General features: G+C 39.8%; 1 protein-coding gene across 3 annotated transcripts in view; it reads right to left on the reverse strand.

The window, feature by feature from the left end:
* ralgps2 (Ral GEF with PH domain and SH3 binding motif 2) overlaps positions 1 to 24078 on the reverse strand; it is an 85788-nt gene that overhangs the window by 56658 nt on the left and 5052 nt on the right. For 2 of the 3 annotated variants that reach the window (XM_014992011.2, XM_014991994.2), the window contains exons 2-5: positions 5608 to 5723; positions 2939 to 3070; positions 1728 to 1835; positions 630 to 680 (exon numbers count right to left, since the gene is read on the reverse strand). In XM_014992011.2, coding sequence (XP_014847497.1) covers positions 630 to 680; positions 1728 to 1835; positions 2939 to 3004 — 225 coding nt within the window. In that variant the 5' untranslated portion in view covers positions 3005 to 3070; positions 5608 to 5723. The remainder of the gene's footprint in view (positions 1 to 629; positions 681 to 1727; positions 1836 to 2938; positions 3071 to 5607; positions 5724 to 24078) is intronic. The other variant, XM_014992002.2, reaches the window with a different exon arrangement.

A 24078-nucleotide genomic window follows, 5' to 3' on the forward strand; every position in this document is an offset into this window, starting at 1 on the left:
TTCAGGATTAAATCAATGAATGATGAAACATTTACGGCGGAGAAAACGAGATTGTATTGAGCTGGATCTCTGGCTGCAGAAAACCAAACTGGCTCTTTAATAGAACCGGTAAAGAACAGACTCCTGGGTTAGCACTGGCTCTGCTTTGATTTAAAAAAAAAAAAAAAAAAAAAAAGCAATTACTGTGTGTGACTGCGGTTTGAGGTCATGTTGTGCCTTCTCAGAAAGTTTAATCCAACCCAGTCCTGGGTTTAACATGCTCACTTCTGACAAAATTGCTTTTCAAATGTTGTCGGTGCTCACAAAGCTCCCTAAAGAATAATTTTATGACTAAACCAAATCCACCTTACAGGTTAAAACATCCCACTTACAGACATTTAACAAAACTGGTGTCTTTTTGTTTTTTTTCTCCCACCATTTTGCAAAGTGTGAAAACCCTGCAGTGTGAAAACTAGCTAAAATAAAAGTACTAAAGCTAATATCTATACTTATTTGTTAGATTATAAAAAAATACACACATAGGATAAAGTTTATAGTTATTAGCCCGAGAAGCCCAGCTAAAGCCTTTCACTCAGTAGAGAGAACTATATTAATTTAAAGGTGATAAACCACATAGTTTGGTGACTCACGTCTGGTTGGATGGCTTTGAACACAGGAGCGTCCATGAGGGTGATCTGGCCCTGAGGGAGACAACACAGCAGATGTTAGACTTCCTGAGACAAAATATTAAAGAAACAGCTCTCCCCAACAACAAACGTCCAACATCAACATCGATGTTAATAACCGTTTTTACACCGACAATGCACAACTTATTCAAGCTACACCAGGCGTCTGCAACCGCAACAGTTGAAGTGGATATTTTTTAAGTCGTTTAGAGCAGCAAATGTTAAATGAAGTTTAGATTTTATTTTTGATGAATATTTACCATACATTTTTGAAAACAAATTCAAATTTGACAACCTTCGTTAAAAAAAAAAAAAAAAAAGGATGGGATGTCAATGCAACTATGTAAAAAGAAATAAAATGCATACAGGTCAAGACAAATAGTCATTATCTACTTTTAGTGTCATTCTGTTGTAGAAATTCAAAACAATTATTGCATTTAAAAAATGGAAAAGCTTCAAAAACATGAGTTTGATCTATAAAAATATTAAATGTAGTTCAAGTTTTGAAGAGCCTTTGGTGAAAAGTCCAAAGAGCCGCAGGTTGCCGACTCTTGAGCTAGGCACTTCTCAACGACTAGAAAATGATTCATCGAGGTCTAAGAGTGATTTTAAAACCTTGAGCACATTAGAAATGCCTCTAAATCTTAAACGAAGATCAGACTGCCATCTTGTGGTCACAAACGGCAGCACAAGCAAGTGATTGCATCAAGAACATTTTAACCAGAGATCAAGAAAAGATCCTCGTTTGAATTATCACAAAAGGGAATTGGGAATCGCAGAATAAAGCCTGTAAAGTATTACAGACGTGACTCTGAAGTCTATTTAGAGACACCATTGGAGAGTGTGTGCAGTGGCAGCTGAGGGAATTCCCCGAGTACCAACTTAGCACTGCCAAACATCATTAATTATTGCTGCTCCAGACCTCATTTCCTCTTATATCGCTCCATCTCAGCTCAGCACTTCCCCTCCGAGCTTACCAAACACTCTGCTTTTAAACACTCGTACGGACGGTTTAACTCGCCGAGCGGACGGAAACGGCAGACCACTTGCAACTGGACTCACCGCATACTCCTCAGGAGTGACCTTCAACACGTCGAACACGACGGCGTCGAAACTCTTCTTCAGCTCGGAAGAGGCCTTATCGCTGAGAGACTCTGAGCTGCTGCTCTTCTGCGAGGGAAACACAACAAACAACGTCAGGAATTGTGGACAGATTTTTGTTTTCTCCATTATCAAATAGAGATTTACTATTTTTCTTTGATTATTGAAACATTTCTGCTCATTTCAGTTTTACGTGATTTCCCCGATGGTCGTAATGAACAAGTGCATAATGGATTATGTACGTCCTGGTTCTAACTACGTGTAGTCATCTATATTGGGTGTCTGCAACCTTTATAAACCAAAGAGCCGTTTTGGCCCGGGTACCGGCAGAATGCAAATGTTACACAACCTTTAGTAAAACAAACAAAAAAAACGTACTAAAAGAGGATTGATAAAGTTTCTTCAGTAGGATGACGTTTGCGGGAAATGATTTAAAACAATAAAAGCACTTAGTTTTAAACATAATGATGAGAGAGAGAACTTACAGCTCTGGAGAAAGTTGAGAGAGCGCTTAAAATGATCAGTTTCTCTGATTTTACTTTATATAGGTTTACGTTTGAGTAAAATGAACATTGCTCTTTTATTCTATAAACTACTGACATGTCTCTGACATTCCAAGCAAAATTGTAGTTTTTATTTGCATAAAATAAGATATGGTCAAAATAACAAATAATAATCATTTAAAAAAATGATGCAGCGCTTTCAGACCTCAGATAATGCAAAGAAAACATGTTGATATTCATTTAGAAGCAACAACACTAATATTTTAACTCAGGAAGAGATCAGAAATCAATATTTGGTGGAATAACTACGAGGTCTGCGTAGTTTTTCTTTCTAGATGCTGGAGGAAAATTACAATTGTAAATCAGGACACTCTTTTTATGAAACTCAAAAAAGAAGTGAATTTAATGCCTTACAATTGGTCAATGTGTTTGTAAGCAAAAAAATAAAAAAAAAATAAAAAAGCTTAATTGTTTTTTTTTCAGCATTTCAGCATTATGACATGGTGACATTCAGGCCTTTAGGGGAAAGTCAGCTGATTCCGATGTTTGGCTGATCTTTAGTAAGTTAACAATGAAAGTGGGGGCAGTGAACCCATCCTCCACAGTCACAGAGAAAACTACACGGAAACGCTGTGCAAAGGGGATGAGATGGCGCGGGCGCAGCCTTACCTCAGAGGTTGTTGCAGCTGTGTTGGAGATGCTTGATTGGCCATTGGGGAGGTCCATCATTCCCATACCATCGAGCTTCAACGCAGGAGACCAGTCATCGCTCTCAGCTGCAGTAAAGCCTGCTCGGCCTCTCTGGACAGAAACACAACATCTCATACAACGTCCCAGTCGTCGCTGCCGCTAACCCTACAGTGCAGCAGCAGCACCCCCTAGTGGATGAAATGGGCATATTTGTCTTGAGATCAAGTCATTACAACAGCTCAAACTAAATGCAGCCTTTAAAGAATGATCATTTGTGATTGCGATAAGACGTAGGCTCAGCTGCCATGTGGACGGCCACTTTCACGGCCGGTCTTTACTACACCTGAGGTCAACAGAGCAGAAGGAGCTTAGGCTTCAGCATTAGTAAAAGATCTCACGCGCAAGGAGTTTGGAGTTTGTTACGTTCACGGCACGAAACGGCTTAATCGACCTCATAGACCTGAGGCGCTTTAAAAAAAACGCTTTAAAGCGCCGCAGAGATGAGGAGGTTATTTTTGTCTTTCGATTTATAAACCACACAGAGTAAACTAATAAAAAAAAAAGCTTGCATTGAAAATTCTGGTTAAAATTTCTAGGTTGAAAGAAAATAAATAAAAATCACAACTTTAACCTTTTCAAGGAATCTAGTCCTGTTGTAAATAGACTGAAATTCAACTTAATGACATTTTCACAAGAATTTATTGATAAATACTTTTTCCAGCTCAGGACTGAAATTACCTTTAATATTTTTTTGGTTTTAAAATAGAAATATATCTGTGCACTCCCAGTAATGTTGTTGCGACATCTTAATGCTATTCGAACAACAGATTTAACATCACATTTATGTCTTAAATGCACAAATACTGACTCATAAGGAACCAACTTAAACTAAGTATTTATACGTCTTTAAAATAATAATTTTTACTTCTACTTTAATATATATATATATATTTTATTTTTTTTTTTACCTAATCTGTGTTCGTACCCTTTAAAATCCTTTTCATTGACGACTAGAAGGTGCTGGTTTGACTTGTTTCCAAACATTGCTGCACGTTGCTGGTCAGCTGGCTGAAAGAAGGCAACAACACTTTTACACCTTTTCCTTTGAAAATATTCCCGGTCGCTTAAGAGACGCAGACAGCCATGGAGTGGAGCGCCACCATCACGCTTACTGAGGTAACAATGATAATAATTGTAGATGGAAAACTCCCAGCCAACCTTAGCATCATGAATTCACTTCAACTACAAATGAGATTAAATCTAATCCATTTATCCAAAGACCGACTTTTAACGCCTGTTTGGATCTTCCAAGCTGCTTTTCTTTCCTTTATCAGAAGATCAGAAAAGGGAAACATCAAGTCGGTTCGATGCCAACGAGTTGAGCTGAGAGAATGAGACCGTGTGAAGTTACGCAACAGGTTTTAGTGGAGATGATCAGACGACGAAATCCTAAGTTCTGCTATCGATTAATATCAACTGATCTTGTTTGACCACCCCAGAGTGCATTTTCCCCTCGTGAATGGATTGTGCTTTAAGGACCATTAGCAGGCTTCACTGCTGCTGCCTAGCAAAAAGCAAACAGCGTTAGATCATGTGAGCTTCCCTCCTTCTGTCGGACAGCAGAGCCTGATTGCACAGGAAGCAATCGCTCCCTGGTGTTTACGAGTCTGAGTCTGTCGTTTATTAAATCTCATGTCTGTAATTATCTTTCTTTACTTCCTGCTCCGATGCCTTATGGATGCCTTGTTCTGCTCCGGACCCAATAATTTAGATTTTTCAGCACACCAAACATCATGGTTCGCATAAATACAGATATGAACAGATTCCTTTTCCTCCATCGGTGGCGAGTCCTGAACCATTTTTTGTGTCGTGTTTCTTGAATTTTGTTTTTGCATAACTTTGTGCAAATGACACAAAATCTGGCTGAGTTGTGTATTTTTGGAATGAGTAGTAATATTCCATGATTGCTTTGTTTTCCACCGAAATATGATTCCTATTTTTACTTTTAACTCCCTTTGTAAATCTTTTCTAAATGATGTTTTTTCATATTTCATAAACTGAAAATATTAATTAGAATGAATAGGATGGAAAAGAGAGAATTTAATTGGTAATTCAAAAAATACATCAATATATTGAGAACTAAAATAATGATTTTTATAAATAAACATTGATAGGTAACAACTTTTAAGCAGAATCACTGCAACTGCAAAAAGGTTTTTAAATTATTTTTCCAGTATCAGAATCACATAAATCCCCCTTAAAATTACACTTTGCATATACGCAGAAAAACAAATTTCCACTTTTTATCATAAATCTAGAAAAAAAGAAACATTCAAGTTGGCAGCATTGATATCTAAGGAATATTAGTTAATATAAGTTAGTTACTAATTGTATTCAGAAAAGAAAGAGAAATATTTCCATTGTAATCATCAAAACTGAAGAAGACGAAACTGAAGGAATCAACAATCGAAAGAACCTTATATGTGTTTTTATCCAGCTACGAATAAAAAGCTCTGATTCTGAAATATTCTTCAAGATGATGGTGAAAAACTCTTAAGACACCAAAATGACATTACCTGAGAGGCAGAAACACTGAGTCACCGGAAGCAAAGTACCACATTAAAAAAAAAAAAAGAAGCTGTCCATACCTAGTAGATGTGTGTCAGATGCGCATAGTGCCAGAGGGGAAGCTGCTCGTTTCTCTGTATTCTCTTGCCTCCCTCTCTATTGGGTCCACTCCTTCTCAGAGGTCTGCTTCTGCAGCCTGGGTGGAAGAAAAAGAGAGAGAAGCTGAAAATGGAAAGGGAAGCAGCAGGATTGTTTTCCAAGAAAAGGAAAAAAAAAACCCACACTGCAGTAGCTGCGGCATGCAGCACACAGACCAAAAATCCCCAATAACACGTCATAACTCACACCTCATTATATGCTCAGCTCTGATTGTCCCTACATTACCAAAAGTGGCCAGTAGGTGGCTCACTACGCTCAGGGATCACAGCTCGTGTGATGAAATGAAAGCAATGTGTGCCTGCTGGCAGACCTAGGCTGGCCTTTAGACTTCATACAGCGTCTCAGATCTCCTCTTCATCACGATCAGCAGCAGATCAAACAAAAGATCAACATTCATACTAATCAAAGACATCTTTAAGGGCTTTGTTGGTCAAATCACGGGCCTCTCTTTCTGATATTCTACCTTTACAACAACAACAACAAAAAACCCCAGTGGATTCACATTTTTGAAGGGTAGAAAAGGTTTATAACAAACTGGGTTCGTAAAATCTACGTCTCTGTCGCACAGCAAGGCTGACCTCAGCGGTGTAAATGCTCCAGGCTAAGAGCAGGTCTCTGCTCGTCAGCTGTCATTCATTTCACCTGGAGCCGCTCGTCAGCCCTGAACTCAACCATCCTCCAAGCGGCTTACGGCTCCTTAAAGGAGCAGTGCAGGTTTTGGGAAGTGAATCTCCAAGAAGTTATCAGCGACCAGACACGGAGTTAGAAGTACAGAAACGAGTGGAAACAATAACATAATCAGGTGAACCATCCAGCCAGCTGCTGTATATTTATCCACTTGGTCGTGCAGGCAGCATCTGATTTAAGATGCAAAAGGCAAAACTATTTGGATTGCTGACAAAAACTAATACCTGAATAAGAGGTATTAGTTTCCACTGGAATACTATTAGTGCGGATGAGAATTTTTCCGAAATGCCAATTACTTCTTTCAGCCAGCTGACTAGCAGTGTACAGCAACATGTGGGGGAGGGGTATAGTTACTCAATGCTCTGCAGAGGCAAGGAGAAGTCCCGTCACTTCATCGTCTCATCCTGGTTTTACAACTGTAACTTTTACCAAACTTCACTGCTTGATATTGGACATCATCCGACTGGGTACAACTGTGACGTTCAGCATCGTGGTCACCATAATCTCTGTGAGGCGTCTGCTGCAGTCAGGCTTCATCCAACAAGCCGAATATCATGATACTTAAAAACATATCAGTAAACAATTATAGCATTTTGAAGAATTTCTTTTAGATTAAGGGTGCACCAATAAATCGGCAATGATTTCCTCTATTTTGGGAGAAACAAGAAACCGATCTTATCCACCGATCCCTTTACCTCAGCCCACCAGGTTACAACTCTAATAGCAACTCCACCGTTGCCAACTTGTCAACTTTGCCGCAATATTTGCCAGACAAAAAAATGCAATAAATAAATCAGTATTGGCCAAAATCTGAATCAGTGGATCAGATTTTTAAAGATCAGAAAATTGCAGTCGGCGCACCCCTATTTGCAGTATTATTATTGCAACACTAATAGTGCAGTGATAATATTCCACAAATATTGTGCATCACTAACGTCTACACCAATCAGTAACCAGTAAATGTTAGTAGAGCTTGTAGAAAAGCGAAGAAATCCCCAAGGAGGTGAAAGGCTAGCCGTTAGCTAAACATATCCTCTGTTTTAACCGAGTTAGCAATTTAACTAAAAATGATAACACCAGTGAAATCCAACACATTACTGGGTATTTCATGTTGACAACCTTAAGTCGTTTAGATACTATAGCGTTGTATCCCATGTTAACTATTACAAAAATCACCAGTAGCGATAACTTCCCATAAGTAAAACACACACTTTAATAAAAACTGTGTGTCATGACCTTACGCATGCAGTCATAACCAGCCCTCACTTCTGACAGAAAAGTCCTTTTGTCTGACATCGACACTCCTGCCAGGAAAGCAGACTGTTTAATGTACGGTGACATAATTCCTCAGGGCTGAGTGTTTGGCTTCCTGAGGTTCAGAGTCCAGGGAATGTTAAGTGTTCAGCTGACAGAATTTGAAGCATGCGGTGATAAGGATTTGGTTTGTATTTGGACAGCCGCCAAAGCCCAACATGAGCCATGACAATGTTTTAGCAGAGCAAGCATGTCTTAAATAAGGCGAGCTGGGAACCGGAGGATGAAACTAGAAAATACCAGAGGAAGAGTGACAGGATGTAGAGCAATTCGAGTTGAGGCTTGTAGGATGGAGATGTGTCATTAAACTGAATATGACTCATGGCAGGTGTCTTAAATAAGAGCCATTTCTCCCTGTATTCACATTCTAAGACATCACAAGCACATAAACTGCACTTCACACGCTCAAATACAGGCCAAGCTGCTGAGAGGCAAATTTAGGTGGTGAGATTTTTCTTTTCTTTTTATTTTTTTTTAATGCCCCAATATGCCTGCGCTGGCATATTTGTGCATGCAACACACTCCAGGTACTGCGACAAGCATTTACACTCGTCTCTCTGGAGGCTCAGAAAAGCAGGTCTTCAGCACCTTCATCTAACAAACCCACTGTCCTCCTTACACTTCGTATCCTGTGTCCTTTTTCTCCTCACCTCAATCTCCCTTTGCAGAAAAAATGTTTCATCTGTTGAACTTAAACAGCATATAACATGATTTGTACCTTTTACCCAACAGCTATTGGATTGAACCACACAATTGTGTGTTTTAGTGGTTATTCTCACGTCTATGTATTTAAAAAAAACAAGAACTAAAGAAATCAAGCAGAAAGAAAGAGGTGGTTGGAAATTCTCAAAGTCAAAAATGGATTCATAAACAGCAGATTTCCGATTTCTCCAGTACGGGCCAAGAAGCCAGGAGAAACGTTTTCCGAAAGCAGTAGCTCTGTACCATCGCAAACCGGCACCTTTTCCGGGAATTTAAAAGCACTCTGGTGAACCCGGAGTGCTTAAAACAAAACCTGTAATAAATAAATGGCTAAAAAATTATTCTAATACCTTAAAATGTCCAAATATATCTACACCATTAGTTAAAGGTCATATACAGCTTGTTTTCTCAAAATGATATGCAATTAAGTTTAAAAAAAGAAAAGTAGCTTCAAGCTAATGCTACACAATACCGATGTGCAATCTGTTGTTCACTTGGCTCAGACGCTGAGAAAAATTAAATGCTAGTGCAGCTAATTTCTATTGGTAAACATTCTGGGAGAATTACCTAGAAACTAAATTGTCAACAGACACCCAGAATCAGCTGGCTGTGATCTACTTTTGTACCTCAAGTTTTAATAATATTTCTAGTTTTCTGCCTCTAAAGTACAGTATTTGAACACTGGCAGGTTTTTCTTCACAACAAATTTCTAAATATATGACAGCACTAGAGGAAATAATTACATCAAAACAAATGTGCATATTCTCAATTATTAAAGTCATTAAGCGGTCAAGAGTGTCACTGCCCTGCACACAAGAGACAACCTGAGGGTCAAAACGTTTCTAAAAAAAAATTAACTTTCCATTCATCTTTCTCTTCTAAAACCATCTGTTGTTCATTGTGCAATTATTTGGATCCAATGTTTCAAAAGCCATGTTCATAATTTATTAATCTGTGGCAGCCATAACAGAGCTGTGGCACTGCTTCCCAGATGGTGCCGAGAACCAGGCATTCAGACCCAATGCTGCTCCACGGCGTTCCCCAATGTCAGACAGAAACAGGAATCATCACGTTTTACCACTTAAAGCTCCTCATGTGTCCAAAGAGCTAACTTTGGGATTCTCTCCATGCCCAGGATCGTGCGATCATAAACAAATCTCAAGCCGTCAAGGCTGTATATAAATGGTCTGGTATGTTTAGCATTCAGCGCGAACAGAGCGGTTGTGACAGCTCTGCCAGTCGCAGTCTGCGGCACCACATTTGACACCCAACAGCCCCGACGAGTCTCATGTCTGAATCTGTGCCCGTTGTGTGAGAGAACGCCACAAAATGTGGCTCGCAGATACCACAAATGACTGCTCGCAGATACGAGCAGTCATTTGAAGCCTGTGTGTTTCTGCGTTGTACGTTTTAGCTGCCAATGCCGTTTGTGTGTGTTGTTTAAGAGTGTTCGCCGCTGCCTGGTTGAAGGAGAGCTTGCTGCAGATGGTTAAAAAAAAAAAAAAAAAACTGCAGCAAATGCATCAAAGTCAGGGAGCCAAAGTGGGTCAGTGTGCTGAGCTGAGCGGAGAAGGATGTGACAGCCCATTAAGCCGTGCTCCCATCATCTTCTCTTTAGAGCACACAGATACAAAGAGCACCGACAGAGTCAAAGTGATACTTTCATTTCTTCTTCTTTTTTTTTTTTTTAAATTGTTGCAAATTTCCCAATTGTATAATGTGAAGAACCTGGGAGGTAGGGCTGAAACGATTAATCGGATGAATCGTGACGAATCGATTACTAAATTAGTTGACATTTATCTCAATAACCGATTTGTCGTTAATTGGCGTATGCAGACTCAAAAAGGCAACTTGCTGAAAGGACACCACAGAGCAGTAATTAAACCCAAACTGTACAAAAAACTGTTTACATTTTGCATTTAAGAAAAAGAAAATCTTCTTTGAAATATGTCCTACTGCAATCTCTTCAAGTCGCATAGATTTAGCTTCACCTGGTTCAAATTATGCAATCCAAATAATCTCCAATTAATCGTTTGCTATCAAATACTTAGATGCAGTAATGCAAAAGATTACTGCATCCAAGTATTTTTTTTAGATGGATTCTTTGCTACAAATGATCAAGCATTCACTAAAGGAATTCATTTGAGCCAACATGTCCGTATTTTTATTTGAAAAAAAACAATTTATTTGCATTCTCGTGCATTTTTAATGCAGCATAAAATAAACTTAAGCAGTCAAATGAAAAATCTACAGAAAGTGCCATCCGATTAAATCAATAGAGTAAATGGAAACTAGAATACTTATTAGTTGCAGCCCTTACTGGGAACAGGTTCATTCAGTAACAAAAACAAGGGTTGCATCCATATTTGGCCACAGTGGATCCGTCATGAGGCTGTTAACCAACAGGGACCGAGTCAGCAGAGCTGCAGAGTAATTTTGTTAAAAACTGGATACGTGGATCCTCATTAAGCCGCTCGGGTTGGGACGGGGGGCCGCATCGATCCGGAACCACGAGGGGGCCGGGCTGATCACACATGCTCGCTAATGGCACACAGGCTCGGTAATGAACCGAGCGTCACAGCAGCTCAATACGCGATGCTTCCACTCAGCAGGTCGGCCATTCAATCAGAGGCTGGTGGCGCAGCCTGTGGAGTAACTGGTGTGAGTGTGTGCGACTTTGCTGCCGTTCAGGGAACATAACGAACAGCCCTTTCGCACCGTCACTTAACATGCCACTGATGTTCTGACCTCCTCTGAAGGTCAACAAGAGAACAGGAGCAGCTTCATGCTACTTTGCACTCAGCGGACAAGAGAAGTACAGAACATGCAACAGCCGCAGCCATGTCAGATAAACAGTCATGGTGGCTCTATTAGAACGTCTTAGGAGGCACGTTCTGCACACCGCTCTCTGTAGCTCGGTATATTAGAAGGCGTGCTGCTTTCAGCAGAGGTGGTTAATCTTTGCAGTGTTTATTATGAGACTGTACGAGAGATTTTGTAAACATAATTGTTCTGTGAATTGATATGGCAACGTGAAACCGTTTTCAAATATTTACCTTCGTCATACCACGATGGTGAACTGCACGTATTTACACTTTCTGCCTGGCAACCGGGATACCAGCTGAATGCTGAGAAACGTTCAACGCCTCTACGGCAAGGGCCAATAAATCTCTAGGAATTGTTGAGTGGAAACTACTAAATTTGGGCAAATGTGTGCACTTGAGACATTTGGAGGGTGGGGAAAAGAGTTTATTTGATTTCAACAAGCAAAACCAATTTATAGTCTGTATAACTGCTGCGTTAAACAGTTGAAGATCCAATGAGAGCATATTCAAGTTTAAACCAACAGATTGTAATGGAGTTGTTAAGTATGCAAAAACGAGCATAATTGTTTAGTCTCTTTTTCTTTTTTTAGGTTTAACATTTATGCCAAATTTGTACACACATCTTAAAATATTTTCGAGTTACTCTCGAATTACATTTACTTCTTAAGTTCATTGTACTTTTACTGCACTCGTACGACTAAGTTCTTTATTTTCACTGCAATAATCAAACAACTTTTATTGCAATCCTCTAAATTTAATATTTTCTTTTAATATCACCATTTGGTCTTTTTATTATTTGTGGTTTTAGTTTCTACAGCTACCCATATTTAGAGGGGCAGCATTACAGAAAATCTACTTTTTCAAGCTTAATATCATGCTATAATTTTATTCTGTCATAAAAACATACCTGAAGTGTTGTTTTGATTCATTCATGCATGTTTGATGAATCCTTGAATCTCCCATGGCGACCATTCGGGGGAACCTAAACGCCTGCTCTCACAAAGCTCCGCCCATTTCCACCAAGCTCCTCCTTGGAGTTCCGATCTCCAGCTTTCTTAAAGAGACGGAAGCTAATTTAAAGGCGTCAAATTGCTGAGTCAAATTTCTTTGAAGTCATGTTTGATATACACAACATTTTAATAAACGAAGGTAACAACTTGATTGTGGGGTAAAATGGGATTTTATCTCTGGTGCTTCCTCCTACAGTCACCACTGTTCACTATTAATTAAACTAACAGGGTTTTTTTTGCCTTGTATGAACTTAAGCTCATTATTCTCTTTTTTTCTTATCCATTATAAAGCACTTTGTGTTAACCTCACTGGTTATGAAAAGGGCTCTCTATATTAAAATAAGTTACAGAAGCTATCTCAATCCATTATTATTCAAAGTGAAATTGTGTGAATGTAATAAAACACAAACTATGCCAATACTCCTGAACTACAGCAAGTTAGACTGCATTTCCTCTGTTAATGGAAACCGTATAGAGTTCTGAATCCCCCATTATAAACCAAACTGCAGCTTTTTGACCAGTTTCTCCTTCTTATAAAGATGCTTTAAATTTTAAAAAAGGATCTTTATGAGGAATTTCAGTGTTTTGCTATGGAAAACCAAGATTGCATTTAGATGCAAGTTCTTTTTAAATGTGAGAGCGGCCATTAAACAGTACAAGAAGGAGAATCAGAGGGGGTTTCTTCTGTTTCCTGAGGCTGATGTACATATTCACTGAACCAGAGTTACGTCCAGCAACTCCTTCCCCTCAGGAGATTAGCATTAAGTTACAACACCACACTGTAATCTCCAGGATGTGTAGGACCAGACTTTCTAATCAGTAAGGCTAGATAATTTGGCTGTTTTAGGATGCTGAACTGACCAGATGAACTGCATCGTTATTGCCATATCTGTGTGCCCAATAACAATGCTGCAAAAAAAAAAAGTAGCTTCTGCAGTAAACATGAGCTAAAATAATTCATGTTTTGTACACCAATAAATTTATTACAGACGACGCTTTTCGTTTACAAAAACAGAAAATGTTTTCTGCAGGTATTAGCTTGGCCTGGTAAGCTCTTTAAAAAACGGAAACAGCGATGAAGTTGATTCATCACCAACATGGCAGCTGAAGCAAGACGCAAGTTGTTCCAGTGAAATCAAGTTGGGGTGCAACGGTGGAGCGGGCGCCAAGTGTGCAGAGACCGCAGGTCGTCGACACGGGCGATCTTAGCTGCTTACCTTCTCCCTTCTTTCTCTGCCCATTTCCTGTCTGAATACGGTTGTCAACAGCCACAAGTGGCCCAAAAATTTTAAAAATAGAGATATGCTGTTGGAATGGAAATAATACATTTCATTTCTTCACAAAGATGAATGGACAACTCCATATCTGGGTTGTGTGTTTGAATCACCGTTTACAGTTTTAAGAAACAGCTAAAAACATATTACAAAAATAATTTGTTAGAATTTTAATAGGTATATACATATGTGCTTGTGTATTTACATATCATAGCATATAACAAAGTAGACACCTCTGTAAATTAATGTATACGTTTATATTATGTATGGGAAATCTAAAAATATTTCCCCATCTTAAACTACCGATTTTCTTTAAAAGTGATGGAAAATGGAACGTGTCATTTCAATACTTCATCTGTAATATGATTTCTTGCAAAGGTAAACTGACCCCAGGCAGAATAGCTGACGCTAATCAGGATCTCAATAAACAGAAATATTGCAACATACACCAACATGATTGTATGTTTTCCATCATGGACAATAACCTTTTAGTAAGACTTAAAAAAAAAATAAAAAACACAAATATATGTTTTGGCTTGGTGTCTTTCATCTCTTCACCACTCTCCTTGCTAAGTAAGCCAAGTGAACTCGGTTGTTTTTATAAAAGGTTCTTGTGAAGAAGTAATGTCGCAGCAGCCTACACTGTAAGGTGTGATTCGATTTTTTGTGGATTTTTCATTAGAGATACAGGCCTTCCTCCTCCTTATTCCTCCATCTGAGCATCCTAATGCTTGGATAATTAGAGGCCGGGCTGCAGAGACACGCTGCTCGGGCCTCTCCTTTCCTCCGACACGTCCCACTGTGACAGAGTCACTTGGTATGTACCGTCACACACCTAGCCAACACCTTCAATCAACACCTCCATGCATCCCAGCTGTAATCTACAGCTCAGAGACGCCTTGGAAATGAATGAAAAAGCAGCTGCCACAGGATCCAAACTAGGTTTTGACGACAACGTCTGTTTATCCATAAAATGAACCAAAAAAAAAACAACAAATAAAACGGTTGAGCGGTGCCAAGCTATGGAGAAGTGGCATGAGGCAGGCCCTCAGAGCAGAAGGTTGTCACGTGGGCAAAGGACTGCTTTACAGTGTGTGTGTGTGTGTGTGTGTGTGTGTGTGTGTGTGTGTGTGTGTGTGTGTGTTGGCTTGAGTTTGATTTGTGGCCCAAATGGGAGCAGGCAGCCAGCCCAGCCCAAGTTCAACCCCACTGCTGAGGCCTGGGCGACCCGAGCGCGGTGACAGATGAGAGTGGGGTGGAAAGGCAGAAGGAGAGGAAGAGGATGAAGTGGGGAGGAAGTGCGATGCTGGCAGCAGCGCTGTTGTTTGTGGTCATTCCTTGCACGGGCTGTTAACAAGGAAAGGGCCGACGAACAATGCGGGGCAACAGAGCAGTCAGTCAGAGCCGCAATGTTTAGAGGAAGCCGATAGGATCTCTATGTCTTCCTCTATGAGCCTCAGAGGACTGGCACCGTAATAAGGGCTGAGCAAGCCTGGCTTTGAGTTAAAGTTAATGCCTTGAGAAAACTGCTGAAGTGCTAAAAAGAGAAACGTTCTCTTCCTAAATTCCTGCTTTGTACCAGCGAAGAAAAAATACTCAGTAGGGCCTAAGACAAACGAGTGAAACACTTCTTTGATTTTAATAAGGTAAGGATTTAAAATGAGGCCAAATTTCCCACCGCTACAATCCAGTTTTGATTATATTTTTATGATAAAAGGACAAAGCTTCAAATTAAAGTAAAGCATGAAGTCCATTTCGCGAGCATTCCTTGACAATAATCTGGGCGTCATTTGCCAGGTTTTGGAAGACGTGCTTTTGAAAACATATAAACTATTGATGGATATCAGCAGCCCTGTCACAGTAACAAGTTTTGCTGGATGATAAATTGTCCAAGAATAAACAACATTATTGTTTTGAGATCATTTTCAAGTAATCTAATGGTAACGGCATAATAATGCAAGAACACATTCTGAAAGACTAATAAACTTTAAATTCCAATGGAAATTTAACACTGGAACTGGAAGACATTTTAAATATCCAAAATAAATGAAACAAAAACAACAGAAACAACAAATAAAATCAAGTATGAAGTCTCTGTAAGCAAAATTGTCCTAAAAAAAAAAAAAGGCGAATTGAGACCAAAGACTTGTCATCCAATTTTAGAAAGAGAGAAAAAGACTAATTTGTGCAAATGGAGAACATTGAGCTTGTTTTCATTTATAAAGTAATTAACTGAATTATTGCAACAGGCCTAGACATCATAAGGTCTGGGTGTACAATCCAGAAAGTAATTACCAATACAGTGCTTTGTTATTAATAATCAGATCAGAGTACACGTTTGCAGTGATTGTATGTTTGATCATCATTTTTGTAACAAATAAATAAACTTTTGTTCCTACAGCTTGTTGTGCTTTAAGTATGTGACATTGTCTGCATATTAATGTAGAACGACTACTTAAGGTTGTGGACAAGGGAAGAAACATTTTTATTTGAAAACAGAAAAAAAAAAACAATAATGAGAAACTGCATGCAAGTTTTATCCCCCACAGACAGGGGGCGCCAAGAGGATGCCGTTTTAAGGTGAGTAAAAGACAAACCAAACATTTGTGTAAACATGTTTGATGAAATAAAAAGGAAGCCAGAGCTACAAAATCCTCCAGATTTCCCGTTTTCTGTTGACACGTTCTGCTTACACACTAGACGAGAAAGGCGTCGACAAAATCAAACTCTGCATCACACATGATGCTAATGTACACGGCTAACCAGTCCTGCTTCATGGACAGCTGTGAAACATGTACCGGTGTCCATGTTCAAATGTAAGCTCAGGAAATAACCAGTGATACTAGTTCCAAAAAAACTGGTTCCCATGGCTGCTCATCCTTACCATTGGGTCAGGTCTTTACGTCTCCTGCCACAAAGTAAAAAAAACAAAACAAAAAAAAAAAACTTTCCGTTGATGCAACCACAAAGATACAGTCTCAGATTTTCCCAGGACTGGACTCCCTCTGGGCTTTAGACCGAGAGCTTTTGACTCAACAGAAAGCGCATGCTGCAACCTGACAGACTGAACCATTATGTGGAAGAAAGAAAACATATAAACCCCCTGCAATCCCACTGCAACAATGCCAATTCCAGACATGACAAACTAGGAAAATCCAGGCGGAAACTGGACAAACCCTGGATGTAAAAGCTTGATCCTATCATTCAAAAGGTTCGTAGCTACTTTACGTTTCTGCTGAATGCTTACTTCAAATGACTGTGGTTGCACACAATGCAATTATTATGTGTGCGACCTTTACAAGGTTTTGAAGAAGGGCTAATCCTGAATGTACCTTTATGAAGTATAAGGGATTGGGGAACATAAAGAAGGAAAACCGAAGAGGATTTCTTTAAACACAGGAAAGACATTGGTTCTCCAAAACAGCAGTCAACTCCCATCTCTGTATCATCATAAGCCAACTTTGCTCTTAAGATACTTAACCCAAAGCAGATGTACAAAAAGCCATTAGTGTTCCTACAAATTCAACATTTTCATGTTGAAACTAGAAACTTTAGGGAATTTTATTGGGTGACAGACCAACAGAAAATTGAATCAAATCCTTAGAAAAACCTGTTCACCTCCCTGCCTGCGGTGGCGCTGCATCAAGAACCACTGAAGGGAACAACACAAAAACCTCCAAAGAAGACAGTGAGCGCAACTTGCATTCAAACTGCGCTAGAGTTCACGTCAACCAAACCAAGCCATAGGTGGACCAGAGTTCAATTGCCCATTCACACCTCCCCAAATGAACCGGACCTTCTAGACAAACTGGAGTTCGTTTAAAGCGGACTAAACAGGGCTGGTGTGAAGGCACCCAAAATAAAGGACAACACAGACAAAAATAAACTGTTAGAAACTTGAGTGGTGCTGAAGTTTGCCTTCAGCAACAACTGGTCATAAAGATGCAACCAGAGCTGCAAAGGAATTGCTTAAAACAGAGATTATTCATGTTAGAATGACAAAGTCAAAGTTTGTGGTGTGTCTTGAAAATTGTTATCCACTTGGTTTTTCTAGTCTCCGTGAATTTGAGCCATTTTACAAAAAACATTGTGAAAAATTGTTAATGTCTAGATGCACAAAGAAAGAAACTGCAACTTTAACTGCAGTACATTTAAAAAAAGACTTTAAAGACTTCTTAGAAACCTTTCAAAAACAATGTTTTGGTTTCCTTACACGTGGGTCCAACGTGTCACATTTAGTTGATGTAAAGGGGCAAAAAGGGGTGTGAATACATTTTTCAGAAAGAGCAAAGCAAAGAATGTTTTTCAGCAACTTTTAACCTAAAAATTCAAGTGACTTTGAAGTTGCTTAACTGAGCAAGACGGAGTAAGATAACCGGGTCTCCGCGCAGCGAGAGGCTGCACCGCACGCCTCACTTCCCCTAACATAGCACTGCCCTTGCTCCACCACCAGAAAGTTTAAAAAAAATAAATAAATAAAAGAAGTGAAACCTGCAGTGGGTGCTACCAAGGAGGTGAAGCAGAGAGAAAATGAAATAAAAACAGAGTGGGCAGACGATGAAGTCTGCGATCAAAGTGTGTCAACACCTTACACCTGTTTTTAGCAGAGCGCCGAAAATGAGAGTCGAAACCTTTCAAGAACTCTCGAACTACACACCGACACACATTGAGCTGTTTGCTCTGAAAGGTCAGGAGGGGTCAGAGATCACAAGGGGAGGAATAAAACGTGACACCGGCAACACACACAGAGGACCTTATGGAAAAAAAGCACAAAAAAGAAAAAAGAAAAAAAAAAAACACTGAAGATTTTCCTCAAATGTCTTTGCGTTTATGGGAAGATCCGCTCAGATTCTTCCATATCTGGTGCTGACTCCCCTGGCGTACTAATATGGAGAAGGAGTTACGATTCCCATCAGATAGCAGCAGGAGAGGGGCAGACTCTTTCATCTTCCTCTCCGAGCGAAGGACGGCGTTACACAGTGCGTTTCTTCCTGTTAGGGTGCCGGCGTACGTCGGAGAGATAAAGGGAGAAAGAGAGTCTGCCTCGAATAAGAAGAGCAACAGCTGAGATGGGAGAAACAGCTGTACCGCTTCAATCCCCTCCCCCTCAAACCGCTTTTCTTCTTCATCCTCGCTGCTCTCTCTTCGCACACCCTTGTTCTGATCCTATCCTCTCCCATAGAGCGCGTGTTGCCGCAGAAATCACTGCGTTCCCTCGAGACGGCATTACCGGCAGAAATGTCGCTTTTGCTGTCCTTCATCACCAAATCCTGTCAATCCCACTTTGGCTGGGGTTTACCCAACCTTTTGTTTTTCAGAAGCAAAGGTAAATCAGATGCAAGCCTGTCCGTCAAGTTCATTCAGCAATACGGTCACACCTCCCTGAATCAGCTTCTTTCAAACTGGCACCAAACAAAACAACAAAATAAAGCGATGACTTTCTGAAAACGTGACGAATGTAGTGACTTCATTCCCACACTGACAGTTGGCGATGTCGAGCGTGGAACTCCGGGCATGCACCTACAAGCCCGCGGCTGCAAGCGGAGACGTGAACTGCGGGAAACCCGACGCCGGCGACAGGAAACGAGTGCCAGTCACAGAAGTCTGAATGGACCCTTTAAGAGTCACAGGAACGTGTCGGTTTCATTTGTGAATCCTTAACCATTCATGAAAAGTATGTCATTCTCTCTTAGATCAAACATAGTCTATTGTGACACTGTAAAAAGAAAACTCAGTTTTAAATCCTTTATGTAGGGGAAAAAAAAAAAAGATCATCCATGTTGCAACTGTAGTTACCTGGATGGGTTTTTTTTGTGTTCGGTTCACCTAGACAAACCCAGGCCAGGGCCTGATCTGTCCAACAACATGAAGAAGAGTAAAAATATGTTTTTAAATAAAGACTAAGATTTCAGAAAAAGATCCTCGTATTCATAGTCCACTTTGGTCAACTTTTTTGATGTAGGATTTAGGGGGTAAATACTTTTTCACATAGGTTCAGGTTGGTTTAGGTAGCTTGTTCCCCCCTTAAAAACCACCAAAATGTGGAAGCTGCTTTTATTGTTTGCTCTTATTATCTTCGTCTGATGATCTAAAACATTTAAATGTGACATTTAAACATAACAAAATTAAACTGTCTTTTTATTTGATATTTTTGTTTGTTGAGTTTTATTTTGGAAATATTAAATGTCTTCCAGTTGAGGAGTATTGTGTATAAAATTAAAGCTTATTAGTCTTAAGCCATTATCAATTACTTGAAAATGGCCTCCAAACAACAATACTATCACTTATCACAATAATTCCTGAGACAATTTATCATCCAGCAAAATAAGTTATCATGACGACCCTAATTACATCATTACATTAGAAACACAAAAAAGATAATTATCCTGGATGTTCGCTTATAGAGGTAGTGGTTTTGAATCAAACCGAGAAAAACTAAATTACATGGTTAATTCATCCAACTATTAAAGTATTTATCCAACTTTATCTTTTGATTTGTTAGTTTTGATTCATTTAATGCAAAAGGAAAAAAACAAAAACCTGATTTATGGTCATTTCATCTGCCGGTCACTAGAATCGGAGCAAGTCGAGTGAAATAAAATCGGCTGACTCCGGCATCTGTGCAATTTAACTGGCGCACTTTAGCAGAAAACCAGGAAGCCAGCTGTGTCTTGGGGGTTAAAACGTGCAAAAGCGAAAAGCAGAACGCAAAAAAGGAGGCGAACACGGAGAGAATGGAGTGCCGAAGCCACGTCTGCGTGTGATATATTGTCTTTGGCTGCGGAGCGGCCCCCCCGAGTTCACGAGTTTCCATGACATAGCCGGCGCTCAGCTCCAACGCAAGCCAAAGCACTCCGAGACAGATAGCTCAGGCCACACGCTGCGAGGCCAGAAAGGACCCGCCGGATGTCTGATCCAAACCGGTGGATCAGGACAATATGCAGAGGAAGTGGAAGGGTGAGGCATCTGTCTGTTTATGCTCATTTCAGCCGGTGTATAAAAGCTTTCTATTTGTAGAAGAAAAACGGCCTTGACACTTGCTATGCTCTAAAGACACGAGGATTCACGTTGTTCCAGTGCTGCGGATTAATCGCAGAACTTGAGGCTGCAGGAGTTTTTAAAATGCCAGAAAACAATCATACTTTTCTTTAGCAGAGAACGGATGCTGGAAATAAAGGATGGAAGCAAGTCCTGAAAACAAAACCCGCAAAAATAAAAACTGGAGTGTGAGGTAGTGGCCCAGTCAAAGTTCAGATCTACATCCCGTTGAGAATCTGTGGCAAAACCTTAAAAGCTGATTATCAAACATGCCCTCTATAGTCAACCTCACTGAACTCTGGTCCAATAAAGTCATTATAAAAATACTGAAAATTGCAAATATTTTTGCAAGAAACTGCAAGGTGTGCATTGCACTGGACTTAAAGCTGTTGCTTTAAGTCCAGTGCAGATTTTGAGTGGAAACGTACACTGCTGACCAGAAAAATCAAACACTGCTACCTTCACTGGTGCACACAAGACATCCCAACCGTTTGCATTAGATACTCAGGTTTTATTAATGTGCAGCGAAAGTTTACTATTGGAGGAAATCCATGTTTGAGCGAGAGCCCAGAAGATGCCGCAGGGGGACATATACATTTCTCACAGACAATCTTCAAAACAACAAAAAAGAAAAGGGTATAAAAGGAGAACATGCAGTTCAAGAAAGGTAGAAATAGATACTCCCACATTCAAAATCAAAGCAAAAATGTGACACTTTTAAACTAATTGGAACTGTAACAAACAAGGATGGAGGAGGACTGGAGAATGTAGATTTGGCATAAAGAGCTACATTAAATTTTGAGCATTATGGTACATTCAAATAGGTTTGAGAAATAAATGTTGCATACGAAAAACATGCAACATTTGCATGTTTTCGTATGCAAATGTTGCATACGAAACCGGGACGTTTCACTAATAGATAAATCGGGGGGTATAACATTAATAATATCCAATCCCAGCTGAAAAACTGATCAAGAGCCGGGCGGTTTTCTCTATCCCAGTTTCTTGCTGCATGTGGAACATGCTGGTACCGACCAAAACAAACAAAAAGCGAAACCACTCTGCTGTGCATAATATTACATTACATACAGATGAGGAACGACTCAACAAGCATCGTGCAACCATAATGTGCAAGGAGAGAGTTTTGTCGTCTCAAATTTGACTAGGCTTACCCAGCAACACCAGTTTGGTCATCTCCGATTACAATCACACCAATTTTCTCCCCAAACTCTCACATATTCACCTTTCAGTAAATGAAAGAAACAATAATCAAAGAAACAATAATATTCACCTGCAGCTCTCCACGTGGAAGCCGCAACAGTCCGGTCGATAAATGATAATAAAGCGCCACACACTTTAAGGTCTATTGTTTTCACTCACTCACTGACACAAGCACTCCCAACAGTCCAGAACTGTAGACACCGACTGTCTAATGCATTTTAAAACCATGTTAATATTACAGGCAAAGTGCGGCTCGGTGTTTTGGCCAGGATGTCCAGACAGGAGGAACGGCTCTCCCTCCAACTGGAGGGAAAGCTCGGTACATGCAGTGCTAGCCACACTTACTGGCAGATGCTTAAAACGCCTTAAAAGAAGCACATATTTTACTGCAGTGGGATGTCACACTGAAATTCTGAGGAAAATTCAACATTTGAGTAGTTTTTATTATTTTATTATTTTTTTGTTTGTTTTTTTTTCAGTGTTTTATACGTGATAATTGTTTAGACCAGGGGTGTAAAACTCAGTTTCATTTTGGGCCGCATCAACAATCTGAATGTTCTTAAAGAGCCGGCTGTGCCAGAATATATTGATAAAACCAAACTGTTTTCAACAAATAGGATTTTGTGATCGTTTTTGATGCTCTTGGTAATCAAAATCACAGATTTTGTGGTGTTAATTTAGGAGTATTGGTAAGAAATTATTATGATATTAGCACTAACATATGGTGTTGAATGTGACTTTTTACTACTGGTTAAAGAAATCACGGTCTATAACTTGACACCACATACGGCTGAGACAGCAGTCAGTTAAACCCAACGTTTTTGACCAATTTTGAGAAAACATTTGCGGTAAAATGTAGGGATCCGCTGATTTTGTGTGAATTTTGCAGATTTGTGAAAAAGTGGAAGGTCTAATTGATGTAATCTGGAGTCCAGAGGGCCACATGAAAAGCTACGGCGGGCCAGGTTTGGCCCCCGGGCCTCGAGTTTGACGCGTGTGTGTGGCTTAGATCAAAACTAGTCGCAGGACAGCACAGTCCTCTGGGATTGAACAAACTCATATTGTGATGACGAATGAAATTCGATATATTGTGAATCTGTAGTGTAAACATGAGCAAATGAAGCGGCTTTTTTTTTTTCTTTTTTTTTTTTAAACACCAAAAAGTTTAAGCTTGTGTAACGTTTTATAGCTGCTTCCAGTTTGACCAGTGTGAGTGTACTGGTATCAAGGGTGTGAAAGAACAGGGCATGTTATTTCTCCCGTTAAGCCATCTTCACGTTAAAGTCACACCAAACCCATAGGGGGTGGAAAAACCCCAAAATGGAAAGGCATCAATCTTAGGCTCATTTGACCAAAGTATGTGGTTTAAGTTGACCAAAGAGTTTCATATCGGCCAGTATTAATAATTGTTGCTATGTTTTTTTGTCTTAAGTCTCTGAAATACTACCAAGCTGGAGATGAGACTTTTCCTGTTCACCTCTTTTTGTCCTTTTATTTTTAAGCACTTATGAGGCACAGTGGTGAAAATCTGAATCTGCAAGTTGCTCAACAAGTTGTTGCTAGGTGACCAGTAAGAGTGAGTTAGTTGATGCCACCCACCTAGCTTAGCTAGCAGTGTGAGGTTGAGCAGGTGAAACCTTTCCTCTGCCGACATCCCCCAGAATGCTGTGCGGGTTTCTGGAATCGGAGACCAGTGAAATTATTAAACACGGTATCGGACAGATTGCTACCGATACTGATCACGTGTCAATCGCTATACATGCCGTTACTGATTTGTTGCCCAGCCCCAAATTGAAGTCTCCATGCTAACATTTAGGATTTATGCCAGAAACGCCTTTTCTGTCCCGTTACCAACAGGATATCATTTAATTGGCTTTTTGTTGCAGTTCTTTAAAAGCGCACTTTGGAGAGCTTTTTGTTTGTTTGTTTAGGTTTCTAGGATTAGAAATTCCTTGAAACTTTGATCAACTTGAGAAAAACAAAACTAGCAACATGTAAAAAAAACATTTATTTCATAGCAATTGTTAAGGTTACCCAGAATTGCGCCTCCAGTGATCCTATAATAATTATTTCCTATATTAGACTTGTTTTCCCTCATGAATAAATGTATTCCAGGTTTTATGATTGCAACACAGTAAAATAGAATCAAATCAAAGTCATACACATATCCCCCCCCCCCCCCGCTGTGTATTTACTGTGAATGACTGAGATTCTGCTCCTGACCCTCTGTGCTACAACGCTGCCTGTGGCTAGCAGCTCTCGGTGGCCTCTACTTCTCCTAAACAGTAGCTGTGATTACAACACAACAGGAACCACATGGC

The sequence above is a fragment of the Poecilia mexicana genome, unplaced genomic scaffold, assembly GCF_051168715.1.
Source record: "Poecilia mexicana isolate PSO_F unplaced genomic scaffold, ASM5116871v1 scaffold_4, whole genome shotgun sequence".
Lineage (NCBI taxonomy): Eukaryota > Metazoa > Chordata > Actinopteri > Cyprinodontiformes > Poeciliidae > Poecilia > Poecilia mexicana.